The sequence below is a fragment of the Ptychodera flava genome, chromosome 11, assembly GCF_041260155.1.
Source record: "Ptychodera flava strain L36383 chromosome 11, AS_Pfla_20210202, whole genome shotgun sequence".
NCBI lineage: Eukaryota > Metazoa > Hemichordata > Enteropneusta > Ptychoderidae > Ptychodera > Ptychodera flava.
Genome location: NC_091938.1, coordinates 41,629,698 through 41,652,532, shown reverse-complemented (window position 1 = coordinate 41,652,532; position 22,835 = coordinate 41,629,698). Strand labels below are relative to the sequence as shown.

At 38.2% G+C, this 22,835-nt stretch overlaps 2 protein-coding genes across 2 annotated transcripts in view; one reads left to right on the top strand and one right to left on the bottom strand.

Moving 5' to 3' along the window:
- Positions 1-8,283: 8,283 nt before the first annotated feature.
- Positions 8,284-12,105, bottom strand: LOC139144552 (NF-kappa-B inhibitor epsilon-like). The gene is made up of 4 exons (XM_070715259.1): positions 11,417-12,105; positions 10,742-10,847; positions 10,232-10,493; positions 8,284-9,661 (listed from the first exon to the last, which is right to left on the bottom strand). Exons 1-4 carry the CDS (start codon positions 11,827-11,829, stop codon positions 9,255-9,257), a joined length of 1,188 nt encoding a protein of 395 aa, XP_070571360.1. The 5' UTR covers positions 11,830-12,105; the 3' UTR covers positions 8,284-9,254.
- Positions 12,106-20,835: 8,730 nt separating this feature from the next.
- Positions 20,836-22,835, top strand: part of LOC139144550 (tubulin epsilon and delta complex protein 1-like) — a 40,047-nt gene continuing 38,047 nt past the window's right edge. The window contains exon 1 of the mRNA XM_070715257.1: positions 20,836-21,286. Coding sequence (XP_070571358.1) covers positions 21,173-21,286 — 114 coding nt within the window. The 5' untranslated portion in view covers positions 20,836-21,172. The remainder of the gene's footprint in view (positions 21,287-22,835) is intronic.

Sequence of the window (22,835 nt, the reverse complement as noted above, 5' to 3'; positions counted from 1 at the left end):
GTTCTGATGTAGTTTTTTGTGTATTTTATATTCATAGCATGTGCATGCCGGTGAAATGATCTCATAATTCAAGTGCACTATTAACAAAATAATATGTTCACCTCTCATCTTCCAACAAAGCTTGCAATACAAATGCTTCGGTCATGTTTTGAATTTTTGCTTTGGTAGTTTTAACATTTTATTGACGACCTTACAACGGAACAAATGGTTATTCCTTGAATAATACATTTGCATATCGAGGAGCCCGATCTCCCAACGATTTATTGTCGTAAACCTTTCGACAAACGAAACTTCCGTTTGGTGATAGAAAGTTCAGATCACCTATTTCAGAAATAACAGTGTACCTGATGGTAACCAGCAAAGGGCAAGAGAAACAGGTCTCTCTCGATTTCCTCCATAAAAATGCCTGCTGATATACAAGAATTATGAGTTGTTCCATGTACCTCGCAGATATTAAAAGAATATGAGACCCCATGGACAATGAGAATCTATTGCCATATTTGAAACAACAAAGAGATCAGCATTCGATATGTATGATCCGTATGATCCTGAACAATGTTTGCATCGTCTTTGATTTCCCGACATTTTCAAAACAAGCCATGTATGGGAGAGAATAAAGCTTACAACCAGAACATCAATGAAATCAACTACAAGGGAATCCAGTGTTACTCATATCAGTAAATTACATCATGTATGTTTCTTGGAAGGTTACGACACATAGATGCACGTCCATGCAGCGGCAATTTTATGAGAGCGGCAACCGTTCATTATTTAATTTTTCAAACTTGTACACACAGTTCAAATTTTGTGAGTAATAAAACTTCCCTACGCATCTATCAGTACATTTTACGTGAACTTATTTTTGTTAGAAAGTAAAATCGTGAAAAAAGTGCAAACAAATCGCAGTTCACAAGGCTTTAGGGGAGGTTACATATGCAATTTTCGACATTCAAAATCAAAAGACGGCCAACGCACTTCGATCAAAGCTCATGCAGTACAAGAGCAGCACGATCTCGTCCCGTATAACAAGATACTGGCAAAACTTGATATTTTTCACCTTATTTGCGTTAACATACATGTAAACGAACTTCAAACGAAATTGCAATCATATCATTGTCGCTACACTGCACGGCGCGGTGACCATGCAGAAGTCGGACATTTCAACTCTCGGGGGACCGGATTTACAATAGGGATAAACTGTTAGTTTTACCGCCGTAGAGGCACCTGTCTCATTTACGATATCAATCAGCTATCTCTATAGGTTACTTTATTAAATAAAGATCCATCGTGTGGTAAACAGTGTTACCTGAAATCTGGTAACAGTTGTGTAACAAGCCATCGAATATGTTCCCAGCGAAGCTGATAGTGATTTTGCAGCTCATTCTTTACTATTTTTTGGTAGCCGCTAACAGACACTTCGTCATGTTCGTGTTGTGTCGGCTAAATGGACGATCTGCCCAGCGACAGCCTAAATTCGAGTGAACAACCGTTTTCAAAGTTTTTGGCAAGTGGGGCACAAGATATCGGAATGGAAGATCACTGTGACGTTTTCAGCAATATAGTGATAGTGCCAGTGGCCTTCCCCGGCAGCCACAACTCTGTAATCTCGCCACTTGCTAGCATTTTTGGGGGTGGTCACGGCACTCTGTGGAATATAGACTTTTGACTAGTACTAGTACTAGTAATACTAGTAATAAAGTTACCCCTACTTGACCCAAACACCGTGGTGCATGTATTTATTTCTATACCGGAGACGGCAATTTAAAACCGCAACCACATCTTTGCTAAACCTGGTTTAAATGCAATTTTCGAACGTTTAACTAGTAGATTAACTGTATACTGTTGTCTCAACAGTTACAATCTTGTTACCAGAGTTCACAAAAAAGATGTCGAAACTTGTGTAAAAAAGTCTATCCGATCGAGACCTCGGTTGTAGTGTGCCGTCGTCGCGCGATCGCGTTGGACATTCACTTGTTCTTGACTCACGTTGTCTACTTCCTGTCTCGCGCGGCAATTTATGCATGTTCTTTGTGAAAAATAATTGTCAAGTTCATCATCCGTCAGCGCCGACATCTGTGCAAACGGGACGTCGGTTGTAGTTTTCCTACCTCAAGATGAAACAAACACATCTAACTCTTGACAACATAAATGTTTGTTGTATTTTCTTATAATTAATAGCTTTTGCACCACGCACTCGTGTTATTTTTTCAAACTTTATTTATATGTGTTCTTGTACCGATTTTAGCTGATAGTTTGCCATTTTAGTAATATTTCAGGAATTTCCCGGTACGATGTGACCCAACACTTTTCCCCAAAAGAAAGTCCTGGCAGTTTTCGTTTTGTTTTGGAGAGAATGTAGGACCGGATTATCGAGCAACGAAAATCGTGGCATGTTGGTCGAGATCAAGCGTCGCAAGCGTCTTGTAAGCGTCTGGAAGTACATTTTCAGGTCACTTGAACTGGTTTACTTCCTTCCTTCCGGTATATAAGGCCACCCCCCCCCCACCCTTTGCGCTCCGATCAATATCCGTCAGCCAAGCGTACGTGCAGGATCTACCGATGTACGGTCGACTTTAAGTTGGAATAAATTAAATTCAGTTCGAACTTATTTTAAATTCTCAGTCAGAACAGTAAGTTCATTCAAAAAGGCTTGGCTAGTAAAACATTTGAACGAGGTCGTGCGCTACGTCATTACCGAATAGATGACCGAATATGTTGAATAAAATACGCGTGTCATCTTCCTTGAGTACGGGACAGTTGATGAAGCCGTGTCGGTGTGAATAATGCATATTGCATGGAAAGTTTTCGTATTTTCATCGACCGGTCATCCTTTAACGGCTAGTTTTATGCACATATTTGCACTTCAATGAGTTTTACATGTATCATTGAAAACCACTAACCGTGGGCCACAGTTCAGCATGACAACACGTACGTCCTAGCTGTTCAGTGCACTCACAATCACATCGATTGTGAACCTGTCAACTAGCGGCCGAGTGAAAGTACAACCTTACTGAACCTGTATGTACACACCTATTTGATTTACAGGGGACTGTCTACTGATTCTACAATATTTATATTTCATAAAATTGAACTTTCATCCACAATGTATCACATCCGAGTCAATGAATGAGCCGGACGGGGCGAGGGTTTGTAGAGCGACAGTGCCAGTCCGAGGGACGTAAATGTCGGGACTGTCTCAAACCGTGGATACGTGGTTACGTTAAGTGGTTGTGTCGTTTCTACCACACTCATACATGTAGTTTACATGTTTGAAAAGTCAAAAATGTACGTAGGTGTATGTCGAGAAGGCAGAATTTTGAAAGGTCAACTCTATCTCCACGTGGATCTGGCAGCCATCGATGATACAGGACTCGCTACCAGGGTCCTAAATGCAGCTCCCTATTAAAGTGCGCCTGTAGCACCATGTCTCGATCCGATGTCATATCAAAAATCAAATGATGGAAATAGTAAAATCATGATCGACGTAGTACGTTCTTGTGCTAGTTGGGTCGTTTTCACAGCACATATGGTTTGGAGAAATAGAGAGCGCAAAAAGGGGCGCAGATGTATAGCGCAGAATGGGAGCGCAGATTGATAGCGCAAATTGAAATGCGCTAGCGCAGTTTAGGGGCGCAGACTGCCGATTTCAGACCTCTCACATAGCTCGTCACGTGGGCGCTTTTCAAATCGAACCAATAGCAGAGCTCGCCAAAATGCACCCAGCAAGCATCGAGAGCGGTAAATTCGATGTAGGGTCAAAGCACATTGGTCCTTCTCAATCATATACTCAAACATTTTTACCTCTTACCGATAAAAAGTCGAGAAATCAGCAGTTTTTTAGCGCATCTGGTTGTCTCTTACATTCCAGATTTAAAAGACCGCGCGTTACATTAAGTCACGTAGGCGCATTTCAAATCGAACCAATAGCAGAGCCCGGCCCGTACTGAACGAATGGGCCCAGCGTGAAAACCCGGCAGTAACGTAAGTTTCTCACGTCTTTGGAAGACTATGGGTGACACTGTCTGCGTGCGTCTGCATACGAAATTCTGGTAACTTAACAGTTCAAGTTCACCCGCAGCAAGAGATCGTTCTTTCCAAAGATGTGAGAAACATACGTTGCTTCCGGGTTTTCACGCTGGCCCATTCAGCTCTGCTATTGGTTCGATTTGAAAAGCGCCCACGTGACTCAATACACCGCCGTGCCTTTAAATCTGAAATGTAAGAGACGTCCAGATACGCTGAAAAACTTGCTGATTTCTCGACTTTTCATCGGTAAGAGGTAAAAATGTTGGAGTATTATTGAGAAAGACTAATGTGCTTTGACCCTACGTCGAATTTTACCGATTTCGATGCATGCTAGGTGCATTTTTGGCGATCGAAAAAAAGTTTGTGGCAATGAAGTGACACCCCTTGGGTAATGTTAGGCTGTATTGAATTTGCAACGCACATGTATAGTTAGGCAGCAACGCACATGTATAGTTGGGCTGTATTGAATTTGCAACGCACATGTATAGTTACAGTTAGACTCTCCACAGTCGCTGTGCCTTGTTTTGTGCGCGCCCACTATGGGCCTGCATTCGAAGACTGCGCTGTGCAGCTGTGAGCACGCGCTGCCAGACACAGCGACTGTCCGTTTTTGCAAGTATATGAATATTCATAAGGGTAGTGACGTCAAAAGAAACACCTATCTAACTGGGCGGAGAGAATATATACTAGTAGCTGGTAGACTTATATTCGTGGTATGTTTTTATTTTTCATTTTTCGATTTATTTGGCTATGCTACTTGTCATTTATGTTTTGATTAACAGATGTGTGGAGTTCTATAAAGTACCCGGATCAGGCAGAAATCCGACCGGTCGCTTGCAAAACGTCCAGACCCTGGATGGGATTCGCGTCGCGTCTCTGAAGGGCGCGCGCGTTCCAACAGGGAAGAACGCGAATCGCAGGGTCTCTGCCAGACTAAGTTACATTGAATTTGCAACGCACATGTATAGTTAGGCAGCAACGCACATGTATAGTTAGGCTGTATTGAATTTGCAACGCACATGTATAGTTTTATAGGCTGTGTTGAATTTGCGACGCACATGTAGGCCTATAGTTAGGCTGTGTTGAAATTTGCAGCGCATACTTTGTTCTTTTCTGCAAATAGTATCAACAACGACAACAACAATAACAACAAAAATAACAACAAATTTACTGAGTCCAAATATATGTTTATTTATCTTCATTTTTAAATATTTAATCATCATCATCGTCATCATCGGAGATTGAATCCCTGTGGTGCAACATGGCCAGACATGTTGGGCATGACGAACGCGTGTTTATATGGTGTGTGTGTTGGGAGGGGGGGGGGAGAGAGAGAGAGAGAGAGAGAGAGAGAGAGAGAGAGAGAGAGAGAGAGAGAGAGAGAGAGAGAGAGAGAGTCAAGCGTTGCGGGTATACGGATACACACACTTTGTGTTGTGAAAGATTCACTATGTCTTTTATGCAAATATTTCACACCTGCCAACACCTGTATTTGGGTCTTCTCCAACCAGCTCTTATGCCCCTTGAGAAAATCAACACACAACTTTAACGTATATTCTATTTCACTGCCAGCACAGACCTGACTTATCTACCGGCAGTTTTCCATGGAAATTAGACACAATAAAAATTAAAGTAATGTTTAACTGTTCGATGTTCATGCTTACGAGCTTTGTTAGTCTTGATTTGACAAGTACATGTCCAAACGAAAGAGGGCGCTCGTTAATACGCAAATGTCCGCAAGGGCCTGCGATCTCCTATGATGATGATGATGATGATGATTACATATTTTAAAAAATGAAGAAAAAATAAAGATATATTTGGACTTGGTAAATTTGTTGCTGTTGTTATTATTATTGATGTTGTTGTTGTTGTTGATAGTACTTGCAGAAAAGAACAAAGTATATATGCTGCAAAATTCAATACAGCCTAGGCTGATTTTGAACAGATTAATTTAAATGAAAAAATGTGTGACTAAATGGAATCATTTTATTTTTTGCCAAATTTGCTGTTATTACACCCCAAATTTCTGAGATGAAAACATTTATTTGATGGAATATTTTAACCTTCCAGTATTGTCAATTTTGTGAAAACATCGATAAGTAGCATCTAAGTTGTCTCGTACTTTAAAAAAAATTATTATTTGGTAGGTCACTTAGCTCAGTTTTTCACACTTTGTTAAATGTAACCAGGAATTCACATTTTGCACACTCTCTCATGATTGTCATTTGTGTGCTCTTCAGGTAGTGCCATTGACCTGGCCAGTTGGATAAACTCAAGTCAGCTTAGACTGATAAATGTAAAAAGTCCACCGATGCATTTGAAAATGAATCAATTTAAGAACTTGCCTTAGGTATATGGCTCTACATCTTGCTGATAAGAGGTAGTGTTGAACATCTGCGTGCAGAACGACACAATACATGTCACTCTGCATGCATTCCTAATGAATATGCTGTTATATGATAATTTGGGGAGGGGACTTTTAAATTTTTGATCATATAGACGGGGGACTTGAAAATTTTTGAAAGAATTGAAGGGGGATCTGAAAATAGGATTGCAATCGCGATTCCTCTGGGCCCCCTCAACATTTTTTTTGAACACAGCCTAAGTATCTCACAAGACACACACACCAAGAGATAGATATCTATCCACTGTCAAAGCGTACTGGGGGATATTAGACTCTTGTGCTATCCATCCACCTAATTATACCTGAGGACACTTTATATGGGATATACACGTTTTATGTTTATTTTAAGAGTTATAATACAAAAAGATATATTTTTGTATTTCTTCGTTATTCTTGCTAATTGACATAAAAAACAAAGTTGAAACTTTACATTTATATTCCAGCCTTTATGTTAATTTATCAAGTTAACTTCTGTACATCTCTTTCCTGAAAACTGGTCAGATAAACTTACCAGCATACATGTAGTGCCAATGCTATGCAACAACACAAGGGGAACTTTTCCATGTATGGCAGGTTTCAGTTTAACATAAAATTTGTCACCTAATCATTGCTTTTATACCTCAGCCAAAGGCTGATAGGAATTGTTCATTGCCCTCAGCGAGCCCAATTTACAAGCCAAGCCTGCATAGAGTTGCCAAGGCAAGAGGTTTATGTGACAGATAATACATGCAATGAATTTTAGTTCTCAGAATATTTTTAAAAACTGAAATTGCTTTTTTGATGGGATGGATACTTATGTAAAGTGACCCCCCCCCCCTTGCTGTTTGAAAAATACATGAAACCCCTTTACAGTTTTCAAATTTGAGGTGATCCCTGGATTTTGCTGACCCACCCCCACCGTAATAATGAATGCTCCCTTTCCAAACTTACTGCATAGGTCAACCTAAGTATGGTGAATCAAAAGCTGAGGCTTTGTCAAAGTCAGTGTATTCAGAATTAATATATTGCCTAATTACAAAAATTCATCAATTAGATGCAAATGAGCTATAATTAGAATTTCGTGCTCATCAAACTTGCAGAACAGGTCATCCTAAGTGAATAAATAGCAAAAGTTTAGTTGAAATTGATTTGTTCAGGAAATAGCATATATGGCCTGATTACAGAGTAGCAAATGAGCTGATTATCAGAATGTCATGATCAACACGCCTCAGAGGTCTGATGAAATTCAGTGCATTAATTTTCATGCATTGCCTAAAGTACAATAATTCATTGAAAATGCAAATGAGCTTGTAATCTGTAAACTATGCTAATGGAACTTTTAGCATAGTAAGATAATAGAACAATTTGAATGCCTGCATAGTTACATCAAAGTTGGTTGAGGAATTCTTCAGATATAACCAATTGGTAGGTTTGTCAAAAATTTGACTATTTTTTCCACAGCTAGAGTTGAAGTGGAATACTTTGTTCTTTTATTGATTCCATCATAGACCCTCGAGAAAAACGAGGGTCTATGATTCCGTCCTAAGTCAATGAAATGTGACCAATATTGACATCACACATCCCACCTTCCATGTGTTCCAACTTTAGTTGTACCAGTACAGACTGACTTTACTATAAATGGCCTTGGCTTTCAGAGAGAGAGTGGTACTGTTTGTCAAGACTTGAGCCAGTGCTACCTTGGTTCCCATAAATCCATGTGTTGTGTTTGAACTGTTTTCAAATCTTGTCACAAACAAAGGATTGCACATTCTGTACAATGTTAACATTTTGAAAATGACATACAATGTCACACACATCTCAACCACACCAGCATATGCTTTAACTGCTTCATATTGGAACAGAAATCATACAAATTATTGATTTGATACTATTAAAAAGACTTTAATCAATCTTATATAAAAAGAACTGTACAAAAATTACAATATTATACATCATTATAACAATGTCTTCATCATTGAGATTCTGAAATTACAACTTTGGAAACTGGTTTTTGTCAACGCAACAATGAATGATGGAATGATTTCTACATTATACAGCTTATACAGGACTGAGGTGATTGCTACAATTTGATATTTTTGAAACTTCTGATCCTGGTACAATACTTTGAGCCTGAAAAAAATAATCATGACACCTGACTATTGAATGAACCTGGAGTCCATGTTGAAACTTTTTAGGAGTAATAAGTGTTAGATAAAATTAACAAGGCAAAACAGGAGCTAAATGGAGAATAATTTATTGATTAGGTGTCAAATACGTGACCAGTTTGCTTTTACCTTAAACAGGAAATACACTTTGAATCTTTTATTGATTTAGTGTGGCTTTGAAATTTACAAATGTTTTACAAGTGTGATCAGAAGTGATATCTGAGTAATAACAGCTGATCAACAGCTACTGTCTCGTTAGACAAAAAGTTAATGAAATCTTCACAAATGTTTGAACAAAATGCATCTGAGAATGTATGATGCTGTTTGGAAGACAACTTTGGTCTGTCCACAAAACTCATATGCACATAAAGACAAGCTTGGTATTAGAATGTGTAAAAATATGGACATTCTAAATGATGTTATGTGTAACTTGTCAAAAATAACATGGTTAGTACTGCATTATTCCACTGTACCTTGCTTATTGCATGGTGATCATGGGTTATTTCTAGTGGAACTGTCACATTTTTGTTGACATGCAAACTAACTTGTCATATATGAAATTACATGTAAACTTTGAGATCCATAAACTTGTACTCTCAAAGCTCAAGCTCCCTCACACGAAGAGCAGCTCTGTGGGTTTTCTGACACATGATATAAAATATCAAGTTTGACACTTTTATCTAGTACTGAAGTGGCTGTCCATTTATTGTGAAGTCATCATATGTAGGCTCAAGGAGTGTGCCAATGTTTGTACTGCCTACTGCTAAGTCATGGGGTGATTCTTGTTCAATATTAACGAGTCCAGCATCAGCTCCTGCCTGAATTAGCAACTGAGTTCCTTCAATATAGTTTCTACCAACTGCCAGATGCAATGGTGTACAACCATTGAATGTCATACTGTCAACATAGGCACTGCAAGTACTGAGCAGAAAGTTGATCAGTTGTGTGTTTTGGTTTTCAACAGCATAGTGCAACGCTGTCCTGCCACTTTTCCCATCTCCAGCATTGACGTCTGCACCAAGTCGACACAAATATTCCAGCACATCTACATGATTCCCATTTGCTGCCAAATGCACACATGTCAAACCTACAAAGGAAATGGATAAAGAGGAATTAACTAAAGTCAAAATGGAGTATGTTACTAAATGAGCAAAGCACTATATTTGAAGATCCTGGTACAAGTAATAGTAATGATACAAAAAGGGGAATTTCCAAAATCATGATATAAACTCTAAATTCTTACTTCTACTTCCTTGTATATTGTCTTTTTGTAAGCTTTCCACAAGTGATATCAAGAAATTTTGAAATCAGTTGCCTCTAACTTTTGCAACTTATTGTTTATGCTTTCATATTTTTCAAATATTCTCATTAAAATATCTCATTAAAATATGCAAATCTATGAAGTGGTATCAAATTTCTACAGATTTCTGACTGTACATCCGCTCAGCACTTCCACGTATCCACTGCATGATATTTTTGTTGTGGCCTTTCCAGGGAGAGAAATGGGGATTTCCCATATGCAAATTTACATGGGGCCCAAGGGATTTGATTGGTGCAAAATTGTTGACCTGTGACAGGCTGGCACTTTACCAAGTTTTTTTAGAATGCTGTATAAGCTGAAGTGTATCCTTATGCAACTGATTTGATATTAGCTAACCTTCATAATTTTTCATTTCCAAATCCTGTGGTAGCTGATGGACTCTCAGTTCTTTGAAGGCTTGAAGGGACTGCTGATGTTGAAGTTCTTGAATAGAAATGGGCAAAGTGAGGGCTTGCACTGTCTCAAGATCACCTCCTGCACATGCTAAATGTAGAGGTGTAGCTCCATGGCGATCACAAACATCTACTGTAGCTCCCGCTAGGATGAGTTTTCTACATATTGCAGATTGTTTGAGGATGGATGCAAGATGCAAAGGTTTCTGTGGAAAGAGTGGAAACAAAAAAGATCATCAATATCATGTACACTATCTCTTGCAACTTAACAGATATAATCTTCATGCATGACAAGAGGTTCACTTCTGTACAGTAGTTCAAATAGAGAATTTGAAAATAAATCTAAGAACATCTTTCCAGAATTGCGCAAAGAGATGACAAATAAAGCAATATGAAAAAAAATATTTCCGGGGAAAAAATCAAACGTAATGTTTATCATAGAAAAACCACTTACTTGCAGAAGGTCATTATGGATGTCCAAGTATGATGAGCTTGGTGCCTGGTCAATGATGGCTTCAGCAACATCAACTCTGTTGTGGATTATTGATAAATGCAACATCCTGCAATTGAGCACAATGTCAGAACAAATAAATAAACAAAGAAAAGAATATATAGCAATATGATCATCCGCCTTGAAATTGTGTAGCTCCGGGATTTCCCAAACATGTTTGATTTGAATATCTCTTCTCTCCATGGTTCGAGTTTTTGAGGGGAAAACACATACGTCAGAAATTTCTCTATTCACGCCCAATATGGATGTGTGCGCAATGCATCTGGGCAACCTCTGTAAACACAGGGTCGACGTCCCTTACACAATGGCATGTGCGTGCGTGACTCAGCTGTGTCCTTGACAAGTTGGAAATTACGCGGGGAATAACCTGGGAAAGTACGCTACCAACAATGGCTTCGAAACAAGATCAGAGCACGTTTCGAACTGAGGATTGCATTTGTAAATATGGAATATTTTAGATAATTTAACGTTTAGACGACAAATTATGCGTTTTTTTGCATAATTTTTCCCTTCTATGTAAGTCTCACTACAGGAGCTCTGTGGTTCATGCTCGCTTACATATCTCACTGTAACGTATGTTGCGGCAATTAAAATGAAAAAGAAAAGAAAGATACGTACGTGTCGCCATCGTCGTCCTGCTCAAAAGCTTCATAAGATACTTTGTTTTCTGCTTCAGTTTCGGGTACCTCAGTCTCATCTATAACCTCGTCAACATCTTCAAACTGTCCAACTGTCTGACTGACGTCAACCTGTGTGTCCCGAATATTCACACTATTTTCTGGTTCTTCAGATATCCGTAACGTCTGAATACTAGCGGACAGATGAGAGCAGCTTTCATTGTCGAATTCTTCTCGGAGAGACTTTGTAGCTGAAGAACCGACCGATCCAAACCCGGAATCAGAGTAATCACTCTCTGGTAATTTCAAATTTGCGAACTTAGGATGAAAAGCGTAGTAATCTTGCTCATCCGGCTTACTTCCATGCGATGGACCAACACAATCGGCAACCACGTCAGATTGAAGCCTCGACATTTTGGATAAAATGGCGTCGTATGGCTAGGCTGTGGCCTCTACACAATGTCAGACTATATAAAATCCAAATTTCTTCGTTTAGGAACGGTAACGCCGGGTAATGTGTGGCACCAGGCAGTGTCTGTACACAAGACCGGTGAAATTTAAGGACTGGTTGATATGTGGTCGCGAAATTTCTGAAATTTTCTGAACTGTCTCCTCCCTATATAAAAGTACATGCGACAGACGGGGAAATCCCAAAAAAGTTGGTATTTCATTGGTGTACAAGAGTCATGTGATCAAATCACCAATAGAAATCCTGGGTTGGAATGGGGAATCCCCATCACTTGCGCATGCTCAAAATTGGTGACGCGAGTATGATGCAAACAATAAACGTACGAGCGCAAGCTGCGTAGGGAAGTGACCTATAGGAAAGACCAGTGATTCAACCATTCATGGTTATTGATAATAATACAGTTAGATCATTTTATCTAGGGTCATTGCCTTATGTTATCTTGATGTCTTAGTATACATGCAAGTTGGCGTTCTACATTAAGCTAGAAGTACAATATACATCATAGGCCTCCAATCTATGCCCATGTGAGGGTGTAGAGCTGCGACCGGGAGCTGCGATAACATTTTATCCAGGTCCATAAAAGGTTACGCCACAGAAAGCATCTCGAGCTTTTACGTAAACTGAAACCATACAATATTTTGGGAATTCCAATATCAGCTTCACTTTATACTGATGACCACGGTATCTTCTCTAAAATATATGACCAGTTTCAGTGGATTATGACATGTGAGAATTCTTAATTCATAGACGGGGTTCTCCTGTCGTCAAGTTTATTTTCTTTCAGTTCTGTGTTCGCTGAATTCTTGATATTCCACCAGTCATCACGAGTCTTGAACACTTTCGAGTTCAGATAACGCCACTTTTGGGACAATACAATTTGAAACAATTCCGGGAATATCATTTCTTATAGACACATTTAGGTAAGAAATATTTACTGCTCTCATCGATTTTAATATTGACAAATTCTAATTTCGCGGTATACTTTACAACAGCCCCATTAGCATTTCTAATTTGGTCTGAATACATAAAATATGCAATCCAGCCAATTTAATCCGGCGAAGCAACGCATCAACCAGTGACATGTAAAAGTAGTGAACGCGGTTTTTTGAGAATGGATTACAGAATCCCGGTACAGAATACTTTAGATAGTTTACTCTGACTATATTGTTTTGCCACATCCTTAGCGGTTGTGTGTATTGGCAAACGATAAGTCATTATAAAACAAAATAAAATACATAGCAGTCACTACGTATCTTAAAAAAACTTCACAGATATATGCGAATTGCGTGTATTTACAAAGTAGCTCTTCATCTGCAGAACGTATCAGCTGGCAGTATTTATATAAATTTGGTTGAGGGATGTATTGAAAACAAAAATCATGAACATATCACTTGCAAGTAAGAAACCGAATTCACATTTTGTTCGTTACCCCAGCAAACATTAAACATTGTTCTTGTACATGCAATGAACAATTATACCTTGAAGATGTTAATAAATTTCATCTTGAATTCCGTCAATTTTCGCCCACTGTCGATGTTCACGCATATCATATAATGCGACTGCTATGATGTAAGACCCATGCACCAAAGCGGACAAGGTTTTGTTTAACTCTCAGAAATTTGATCAAGTTTACGTGCAATATAATATAATGTTACTCTTCCACCAATCCAACGGGATCTGAATTTAATTTTAGAGTTTTTACATATTTTGCTCATTTCGCTCACGTGGTGTTGTAGCAAATCATGCACCAGGGTATTTCGAAACATTATTTGATATTCACCTGATTCGCTTTTAAAACAGCACAGAGCAATTTATGGAACTATTTGTCTCTGTCTCCCACTGCTTTAAATTGCAATTTTGCGTAACATCCTTTCACAACATAAATGTTAACAATTTAAATATGTGAGTCTCCCATTTAATAATCAACAAAGATTTCAGGTGAATCAAATTTTGCAAAGGCGAACGCGACTGTCAATGACGCAAGCGCAGTACGCGGGCGCCTGTAGCATTGCCAGGCGAGGCGAAGACCGAGCTTTAGTAGTAGGTCTTTATAGTATAACTAAGGGTCGCCAAGGATTCCTTCCCCAGACTGTTCATCCCAGCAATATAATAAGCGACCATGTAGCAGTGCATTATAATCATTTTGCCACGGGTATCATACTTTGTTACCAGTGTATTTAACTTTCCAGCAAAAAAACTCTACTGGAGGTGGAGGTATGTTCTTAGATTTGTAATTAGTAGCTATTCAATGCTCTAAAATTCATATGACACTTCATGTGTATTTACATGTGCCATGTCTATGCAACAAGATCGTTCGGAATGGATTACACAATCAATCATAAATGCTACATTATTCAGTAAAATATCGACTCATTATGGCATGGTTTATAAAGGGAGATACGTTTTATTATACAATTTGCAAACCATTTTAGAGTTTCAGATCTGCAAGTGTCGCTCGAAATTGCAGACATTGCCAAACCGTCTGTTACACTTTCTGCAAGGGAAACTTCATTGAAAGTCGTAAATTTTATTCCATTGGTCACGAACTGCAATATAAATATGACGAGAAAAACGCCAACCTCATGCATGAAATCTTTCAAGAAAGAACCTGATTTGTAAATGCAGGGCTTAACGTTCGGCTCTGGACTAAAAACTCCCCAGGTGCAGCTTTGCTAGACCAATTATTAATGGTGTCCCTTTACATCATGAACAGCAAACGTTCTGCATTTTTTATTTGCAAGCAACCTCGTTTATATACAGCAATCGGGTTAAATTACATGTCTTTAAAATTATGTCCTGGAATGAGAGACTGAATCTTTTCCATAGGCGACAGGTTTCCTGAAAGAGATGGGGGTCGTTTTTCTCAAGTTTTGTGTTGTCGTTGTATTTTCTATCGGGGAGCACAGCTGAAAGATTTTAGGAATAAAAAGTTGTAAATAAAACGTCTAAAAATATTTGCATCAGTAGTTGACAGAAAAATTGCTTTCAGGGAGAGTTCTGGAAAAATTGTCGCTATGCATTGAAACTAATCCTATTCATAGAATGTAAGATTCTCTGGAGTTGCTTTCCATGGAAGCATAGTAATGATAAGTACTGGTGGCCCAACTTTCAGGGATGGGTCTGAGATTTATCATGTGGATTAGTTTGAACATAAACGTCTTAAAAGAAGCAGCCTTACCGTTTTTTTAAGAATATGCATCGCGTAATTCTGTTCTATGTATTTGTAGAGCCTAAAATGTTAAACTCAGGTTTACTCGGTCATAATATGATACGATTTTATATTTTGAGTTAACCGAATATAAAACGCAAAATTTAAGTAAATAAAGAGAAATGTTAATATTTCTGTCTAATTGCATGAAGTGATTCTTCATAAAAACGAAGAATGAGTTGTGTACCATAAGAAATGAACTATCGTGGGGAAAACAGGAGACCGATACTTTTTAATAGGCGCATTAACTAGGGGCGAAAATTTAGACATGCAGTCAACATTTGATTTTTCTATTTCACAGCATTCTACCAATTGTTGATATACAGATACATGCACTGAATACTACACTTTATGTACACTACACTAATCTTCGGCAAAACGAAGAGCAGGGTAGAGGCAACGCCATGCTGTGTACCATTTAACCGAATAAATACATATAAGGTGTATTCACATGCCTGCATGTGTAAAAGAGTTTATTTTAGAATTTAAACCTATGGAATTGTAAAGATTGACTTTTTGCAAGAAATAAGTGACCTTGGAGTTGGTAAATCTTCACGGTATCATTTCAAACAAAATAATCCGAAAGCGACTAGATTAAAATTCGAGTCACTCATGTGTTGAATGAATAATCCAGTCTAACAATGCATCAAAGGTAACGTTTTCCTAGCATTAGTAAAATTTTACAGTCATGACAGTTTTCTCAAATAAAACATCTGATTTGAAATAGCTGTTGTCTGATTTTCATGATTTCTTTTGTTACATGAAAGGACATAATTTCCCTACAAGCAAAACAGCCTGAGTCTACTCAAAGCTCTAAAAACCAAATTTTAAACCAAATTTTCAGCTGCAGCATTTTTCAAAGTTATCTCACCAAAATGCTCTAAAAATAATTTCACCCTTTGAATGGCGATGGAGGAAAACTGAATTCCTTACAGGACAACAACTTGATTCACACTAAAATTTAAAACAGAAAATGGTCATTGGGCAAACTTCAGGATCCGTTTCTGCTCTCCAGCATCAAATAGTTCCCTCTGTACCAGCATATACACTGAACACTTAAGAAACACGGAAGGTTAACGCCCGTTTATCTGTTCTGTACGCTATGACTTCTACGAAGTAGTTTGTCATGGTGGCGTCTACAACCTTGTCTCTTGTAAATGTGATCTACTCGGCCATTTCAAAAAAATACCCGGGGAAACCCCGCCGCATTGCAGTCCTAATACGACTGACCTTTGGATTTGGGAGGTGCAATAATTGCTCTAACTGTAACATTTGACTTTTAAGCTAAAAGATATGGTGTGCTTTTCTTCCTCGTTTGCGTCAAGCTGACATTTACTCGTCAGAAATTCTTCAGACATGAACGCGGAACGGAAATCAAGTTTTCGGAATGTAGTAAAGGAGTAAGGGAGTGAAAACCCAAGTAAACATCCCGCCTCCATTTTCAAGTTACATAATTATTTTACCCCAGATAAGACATGTGCGAATACGACATGTGAGGACGAACAAAACCCAATATTCTTATTTTAGACATAGTTTCAACATCGGAACCAAAGCTGTTCAACTTATCGGTCATACTGTTTTCGCAGTGATACATGTAGGGTTCCTGATTCAGGCACTAGCAAATATTGACTATAAGACAGCTCATAAATAAGTCTTGAAAAGTTTCCGCTTTTTGATATTGTATTATCCGGCATTTGAAAAGTTTTCACCATTGGTATTAGAAAATAGACGATGAGTCGCAATGGCATTTCCTTTGGCTACTATATGAAGATAATTTTTGTCCAAAACGTTTACACACATTCTGTGGTGCTTGCAGTATTTTAATTATTATAATTCCACGGGTGTCTGCTCTTCCCGCACAATTGCAAGGCCCTTTATCCTACAAGTCACAGCTCTTTTGTTATCCGTATGCATGTGTTCAGAGTGAATAGGCAAGTCAGGATACAAAGACATGTTAAAGAAGACTGTCTAAACTAAAAGTGTACTTGTGTGTGTATACATAAGACAACAATAATAACCAAATAATCACTAATTAATATCATCTAATTTTATTCGTTGAGGACAATGTAAACGACGCATTAAAGGTTATGGTATCTGTGATAACATTGGTGAAGAACTATACTCCTCGCCAAAATTCAAAATAATATATCATAGAGCAGAAAGGTTTCAAACAATGAATTACTCTGAACGCTTTCTGAATGAGTAAGCCTTGCTACTTATAGTGCTCACCTGTAAATGATACATCAGACTCCCCCTCAAAGATATAACCACACCCAACATGTAAAATCATGAGGGGGTATATTAGTCATAAACGTAGTTATTATCAATAATTGATATGATGTGCAGTGTACGTCGGTAACATACTATGTGTAAATTGTAAAGACTGAAAGCCATTCACTCGGCAAGGTGTTATAATCAACAATGCCGGAAAAAGGGGGAATGCCGGTGACTACTCCGAGGGGGAAATCCACTATCCAAGAGATGAAATCTAAAATGCCATTTTTAAGAGTAACAGATTATAATACTCCGTCATGTTAATGACCTATTAAGTATAGATTGAAATTTCACAAGATAAAATTTCTATGAAGTGTAAAGATAAGCCTATCCGTCAGTTTCCAGATTCTGATGACGTAGCAGATCAATATGGGAGTTCGTCAACCGCGAGGCACAGAATGTGAAACATTTTGCAACGTCGTAGACTTTTGCGATCGATGACTTCCATGAAAACTGTCAAGGCTAATGGATTAAAAAGTCAGCAATAATTATAAGCGCAGTGGAAACCCAACAAAACATGTGAAACCAGTGAAGGTACTATCCTAAAAAATACCATGTACCGACTCGTGATAAGGTGATGACGTTACGCTCGAGATTAAAACTAAATATGAACCGAATTCGGTAATTTTCTACATCGCACACTGTTGGGCCACATGACGAATTCTGTTATACGCTTCTTAAAGAGAAAGCAGAAGTTATGATCTCCTTTACCAGAAAATAGAAATCATTGGGAAAAAAGATTATGCTCCGAAAATGGATAAAGTTGAAAGTGTAAACATTTTCGGAAACGTGACCTGATCAAAACACTTAGCGTCTCTTTCCCTTTAAATTTCCTACGCTTTTGGCCAATTGATGGTTTTGGATTTTTTCCTGGTTTGGTTGCTCTGCCAATAACATTTATTTTTAGTCATTCTTCGCTTTCATACTCAGATTGTTCACGAAGATTGCAAAGACAACAATATACACAAGAACGCGAATAAAGTATGGGCCTCGAATAAACTTCAGTCTCAGCAGTTTAAATCAAGGCGAGAAACTGAACTTAATCAGAAAAAATATGCGAGCAACAAATTTAAAAATATTTAAGACTTGCAAGATGTAAATTAAATAGATGTGACCAATAGGTGCATTGACCACGTCAACAACAGATGCTATATATCATCATTGCTTTGCTGGGAAACAACGTTTAATGGTTATTTTCATTACATTTCTCCCCATATTCACTGTTGCTCAATGAACTAAATGCACAAGCGAATTAATAAATAGCAAATGTTGTCTAAGACGGTTACCGTGGGAGGGGGAGTAGCCAAAAAGTTTATATTTTTCTTAATGCTAGCGATTTCTTGACAGCCGGGTAGACATATGAGGAGCGGCGGGAGGACATTATACTCGTAACAAATCTGGAAAAAAAATTGGCGGGCATGGAGTATGATTTCATTGTATCGGGTGGTTTGGAGAGGGTGCTTGGGATTTCCTCGTGGCCAGGCGGGAGGTTTTCTGTTGGGGAAACAAAAAAAATAAGTCAGCAAAAGGAGCCATATTCAAATCGGGGGGGGGGGGTATTTCTCAATATCTTAAGTTTGTTCAAATACCTTGAACAGTATGATTCCATATCAAAACGCGTCTTGTCAATTTTTTTTCAAAATCAGCTAATTCGCTGGCCCTACCCACGATCTCTCGTCGATCCTTGCTAATTGAAGTAGAACTACTTAATTCTAAAAAGTCTAGTACTCTCGACCTACTTGATTTATATTCACAGAGGTCTTAGACTCAACCAATCTCGTTTAACCAAACAACAACAGTAAAACAATAAAATAAACAGTAACAGAACGACAGTATCATGAAAACATCAAATCAATAAAAGCAACAGAATACGACCTATACAGCAGCAGATATTGTGCGTAGCAGGGAGACTTCGAAATAAATTATTGGCTTTGAGAATGATATCGTTTTGAAATCAGAATCATTTTGAATTGGTCAATGGTAGGGAGAAGAGTCATCGGCATAGTGATGAAAGCCTTCACATATTACACTGATAATAGACTTACAGTGTAACTGTGTTCTGTATGCTGTCTTCGATATTCGTTTCTCTTCTTGTTTTTGTCTTTATGATTAATTTTCGTCAATTGTGCTATTGTTGTTTTAATTGTATATTAAGTTATTGTCATTTTCTGTCAACGATCGATGCTGAATGAACTGTCTAACTCTCGTTGAAGGTACATGGGGCGGGCTGTTTTTAAACTCGATTAACTCCCCATCACAAGGGAGGGCATCAAGCGTCCTGGTCCATGTATATGGTACATTAATGGTGTCAAGCTACCGGGCTAAATAAGCCGGACTTGCTATACTTTATGCTGTGGAATTTGTGAACATCAACAGTTTATTCGTAGATGAATAACTGATAATTGATATTTCCAAATTATTCAAACTCGAAGTGCAGGCTTAGTTGGCTCTTCATTATTTGCAGATACCATTGCCTTGTCATTTATCGATACTACCTCCTTTGGGCCAACCCCAAAGAAAACAATCCATATTCGTAGAACACTCACCCTATTCGCCTTTTATATTAGTTGGTTCAAAAACGATCATACAGGTATCAAAATCATTGCGGAATATTCCATTAAAATAACTCATAAGGCGCGATGTGGAAGGATCACGTATTGAGGGGTGTCCTAAATAATGTCCCCACGTTGTTGATAGTATAGCATCAAACGATTGGATGTATTTTGACCGACAAAATTAATTTGGGAACCTTAAAAATCTTACGATTCTCTCCGCAGTTTTCTATTAAAAGCTGCTGTTGCAGTTCAGTTTCACTGTTGTGTCTTTGTTTCGTCGACATTTTCTTGCGTTTTCCCATGAGCTGATAATAGATCTATACTAGTTTAGGTTATATGTCAAATTATCTAAAAAATTTAAGTACTGCACTTTCAAGAAATTCTTGAATTTTTAACGACGACCATGCCTGTAGACGAGGGACATTTTGTTAGTAATGTTTTTTGTGAGATAAAGGAATGTATGTCACAAGCCTTTAGCTTATTTATTCATACCTTAAAGAACCGTATTGCGTCAATGTCTTGTAAGCCCTGGGGACTGGTAGCAATACACAAATCCGCACATGACTTTAATAAATAAATATAACATAACATAACATATGGAAAAGTGATGCTGTTTAATATTTAATGATGTGATAAACACCCAGAACCATTCACCTGCACATTCAACAAAGTTTTCCTATTCTATAGTCAAGGCCCCTTAACTTTTGCATTTTCTTTGCTATCGTCCACGGCATTGCTTGGAAAGTATCACAGTCCTGTGCTTACATGTAAACTGCAACCAACTGACCATAAGTGAAAGTGAATAGTTATATGATTGACTCTACCTGTGTCAACAAGTGACGTACGATATGTATGCCACATGCCACAGTTTGCTGGATTACATTTATTCAGTAGCTTGGAGAGTCTATGCGCGCAAACCAATCAGAGCAGGTAAAGCAAAGGAATAGTACTTCCGGTTGTCCGTTCAACTGGTAGTTTCAGAGGAGCAGACGGCAAATGCAGACTGCATGTAAAACAAAATTCTTAAATGCCTATATTTTAACGATATTTTTCCGCGTTTGACAGTATTGCAAAGATTTGGATCCGTTAGGATGGAATATCAGTTATTTTGCGTTGACAAGTCAGAACAAGACCACAACCAACTGTCATTCATAACATGACTAGTGCGTGAGTAATCCGGACGTGACTGAGCCAAACTTCACAGTTCTGTCACCGTTTTGATTGGTGCCAGCTGACTCAGTGAAACTAAAAATGGCAATGATACGAGAGAACCTGGAACTACTTAGTCGGGGATTAACAGCAAGTGGAACAAGTAAGATAACAGCAGAGCGATTCCGGCAGGCTAAATTTAACAAAAATGAAGCGGTAAGTAAACAATGTTGCAAATCAGCTTCGATTCATAGCGAACATAAAAAGGAACTTCGCTATCATACACGGTCCCTCCACAAAAGGGACCGTGCTCATAGTAAGGAAAAATGAGCTTAGAACTTACTCTGCTCATACAGAAAATTTAAAACAAATTTTGCTTTTTAAAAAAATTCGGAGTGTCTATTGACAGGCGCCTGTCAATAGACAGAATCCGGCTATTGACAGGCGCCTGTCAATAGACAAAAAATGGCTATTGACACGCGGGACGTTTTTCGCCAAAATTCACCGCATTTTAGCAAAATAAACTGTTCTTTCTCCACTTAAATGAAGAACACATTATTTTTCCATGAAAAATTTACAAAATAAGTGCCAACACGTCACAAATTCAACGTTTTGAACGCAGTAGCGAAAGCCGGTCATCCGCGGTGCCGTACTGTAAGCTTGAATATATCATCACCCGAGCTCTAGCACGTACATGCTCTGCACAGTGCACGTATATTTTGGCCTATAGATCATACTTGTACTGTACAATACAATGTTTCGGTGTTGATTAAGCCCGTTTTGCAGTGTAAAAGTTGAAAAAAGTACTTAACGTCACAACTGTCAAGGCATTCATGGCGATTTTCGACGGCCGCGACACTCTGATCGCCTTCAACATGGCTCCGCGGCTGCGCTGAGAAATGGCTATTACAGTGGTGAAGACATTGTAAAATATCGGCAGATGGCCCAAAATAACAAGGTAAAAGTACCAGAAGCACAACAAGTTGAACTTTACAGCGAAGTACGGCTTGCGGCAGGAGCCAGAGCGAAAGATTTGTTAAGTCTCAACTAACGATCGGAGAGCCAACACTGTAACCTTTGACCCCCAGATCGGTTGATGTTCACCCTCTGCATGCGGCCTTGCATGTTCGTGGCATCGCAAAGTCAATGACCTTGGGTACTACAAAACTGTATCCGGAATTAAACCGTTTGGGTAATAATTTTTCCTCATTTTAAACTTAGGATTAAACATTGCAATAACTTTTAACATCATGCCTTTCTTTTTGAACGTGCTAAAAAGTTCTACAATATGGATCTTCTATATAAACTTGGCAGATAAGTTGGAGGGGGAATATGGAAAGCCTCAGCTGCCTTAAGTTTACAGATAGTAGTATATTAGGAGGTTACATAATTATTTTATAACGAAAGAAAATCATTTTATGTGCCGACACTATATTTTTATGTGCATCAGACATTACTTCATGAGCAAACATTAAGATATTATGTGCTTCAAGTATTATTTAAGGTCAATTTACTATTATTTTATGTTCAAACATTATGATATTATGTGTCTACAGTATATTTTATTTGCTAACATGAAGATATTATGTCTTCAAATTATGTGCTTCAAGTATTATTTTAAGTTTATACTATTTATTTTATGTCCAAACACTGTAATATGTGCCTACAGTAGCATTCTATTTGCAAATATTAAGATATTATGTGCTTCAAGTATTATTTTATATCAGTGTACTATTATTTATGTTCAAACACTATGATATTATGT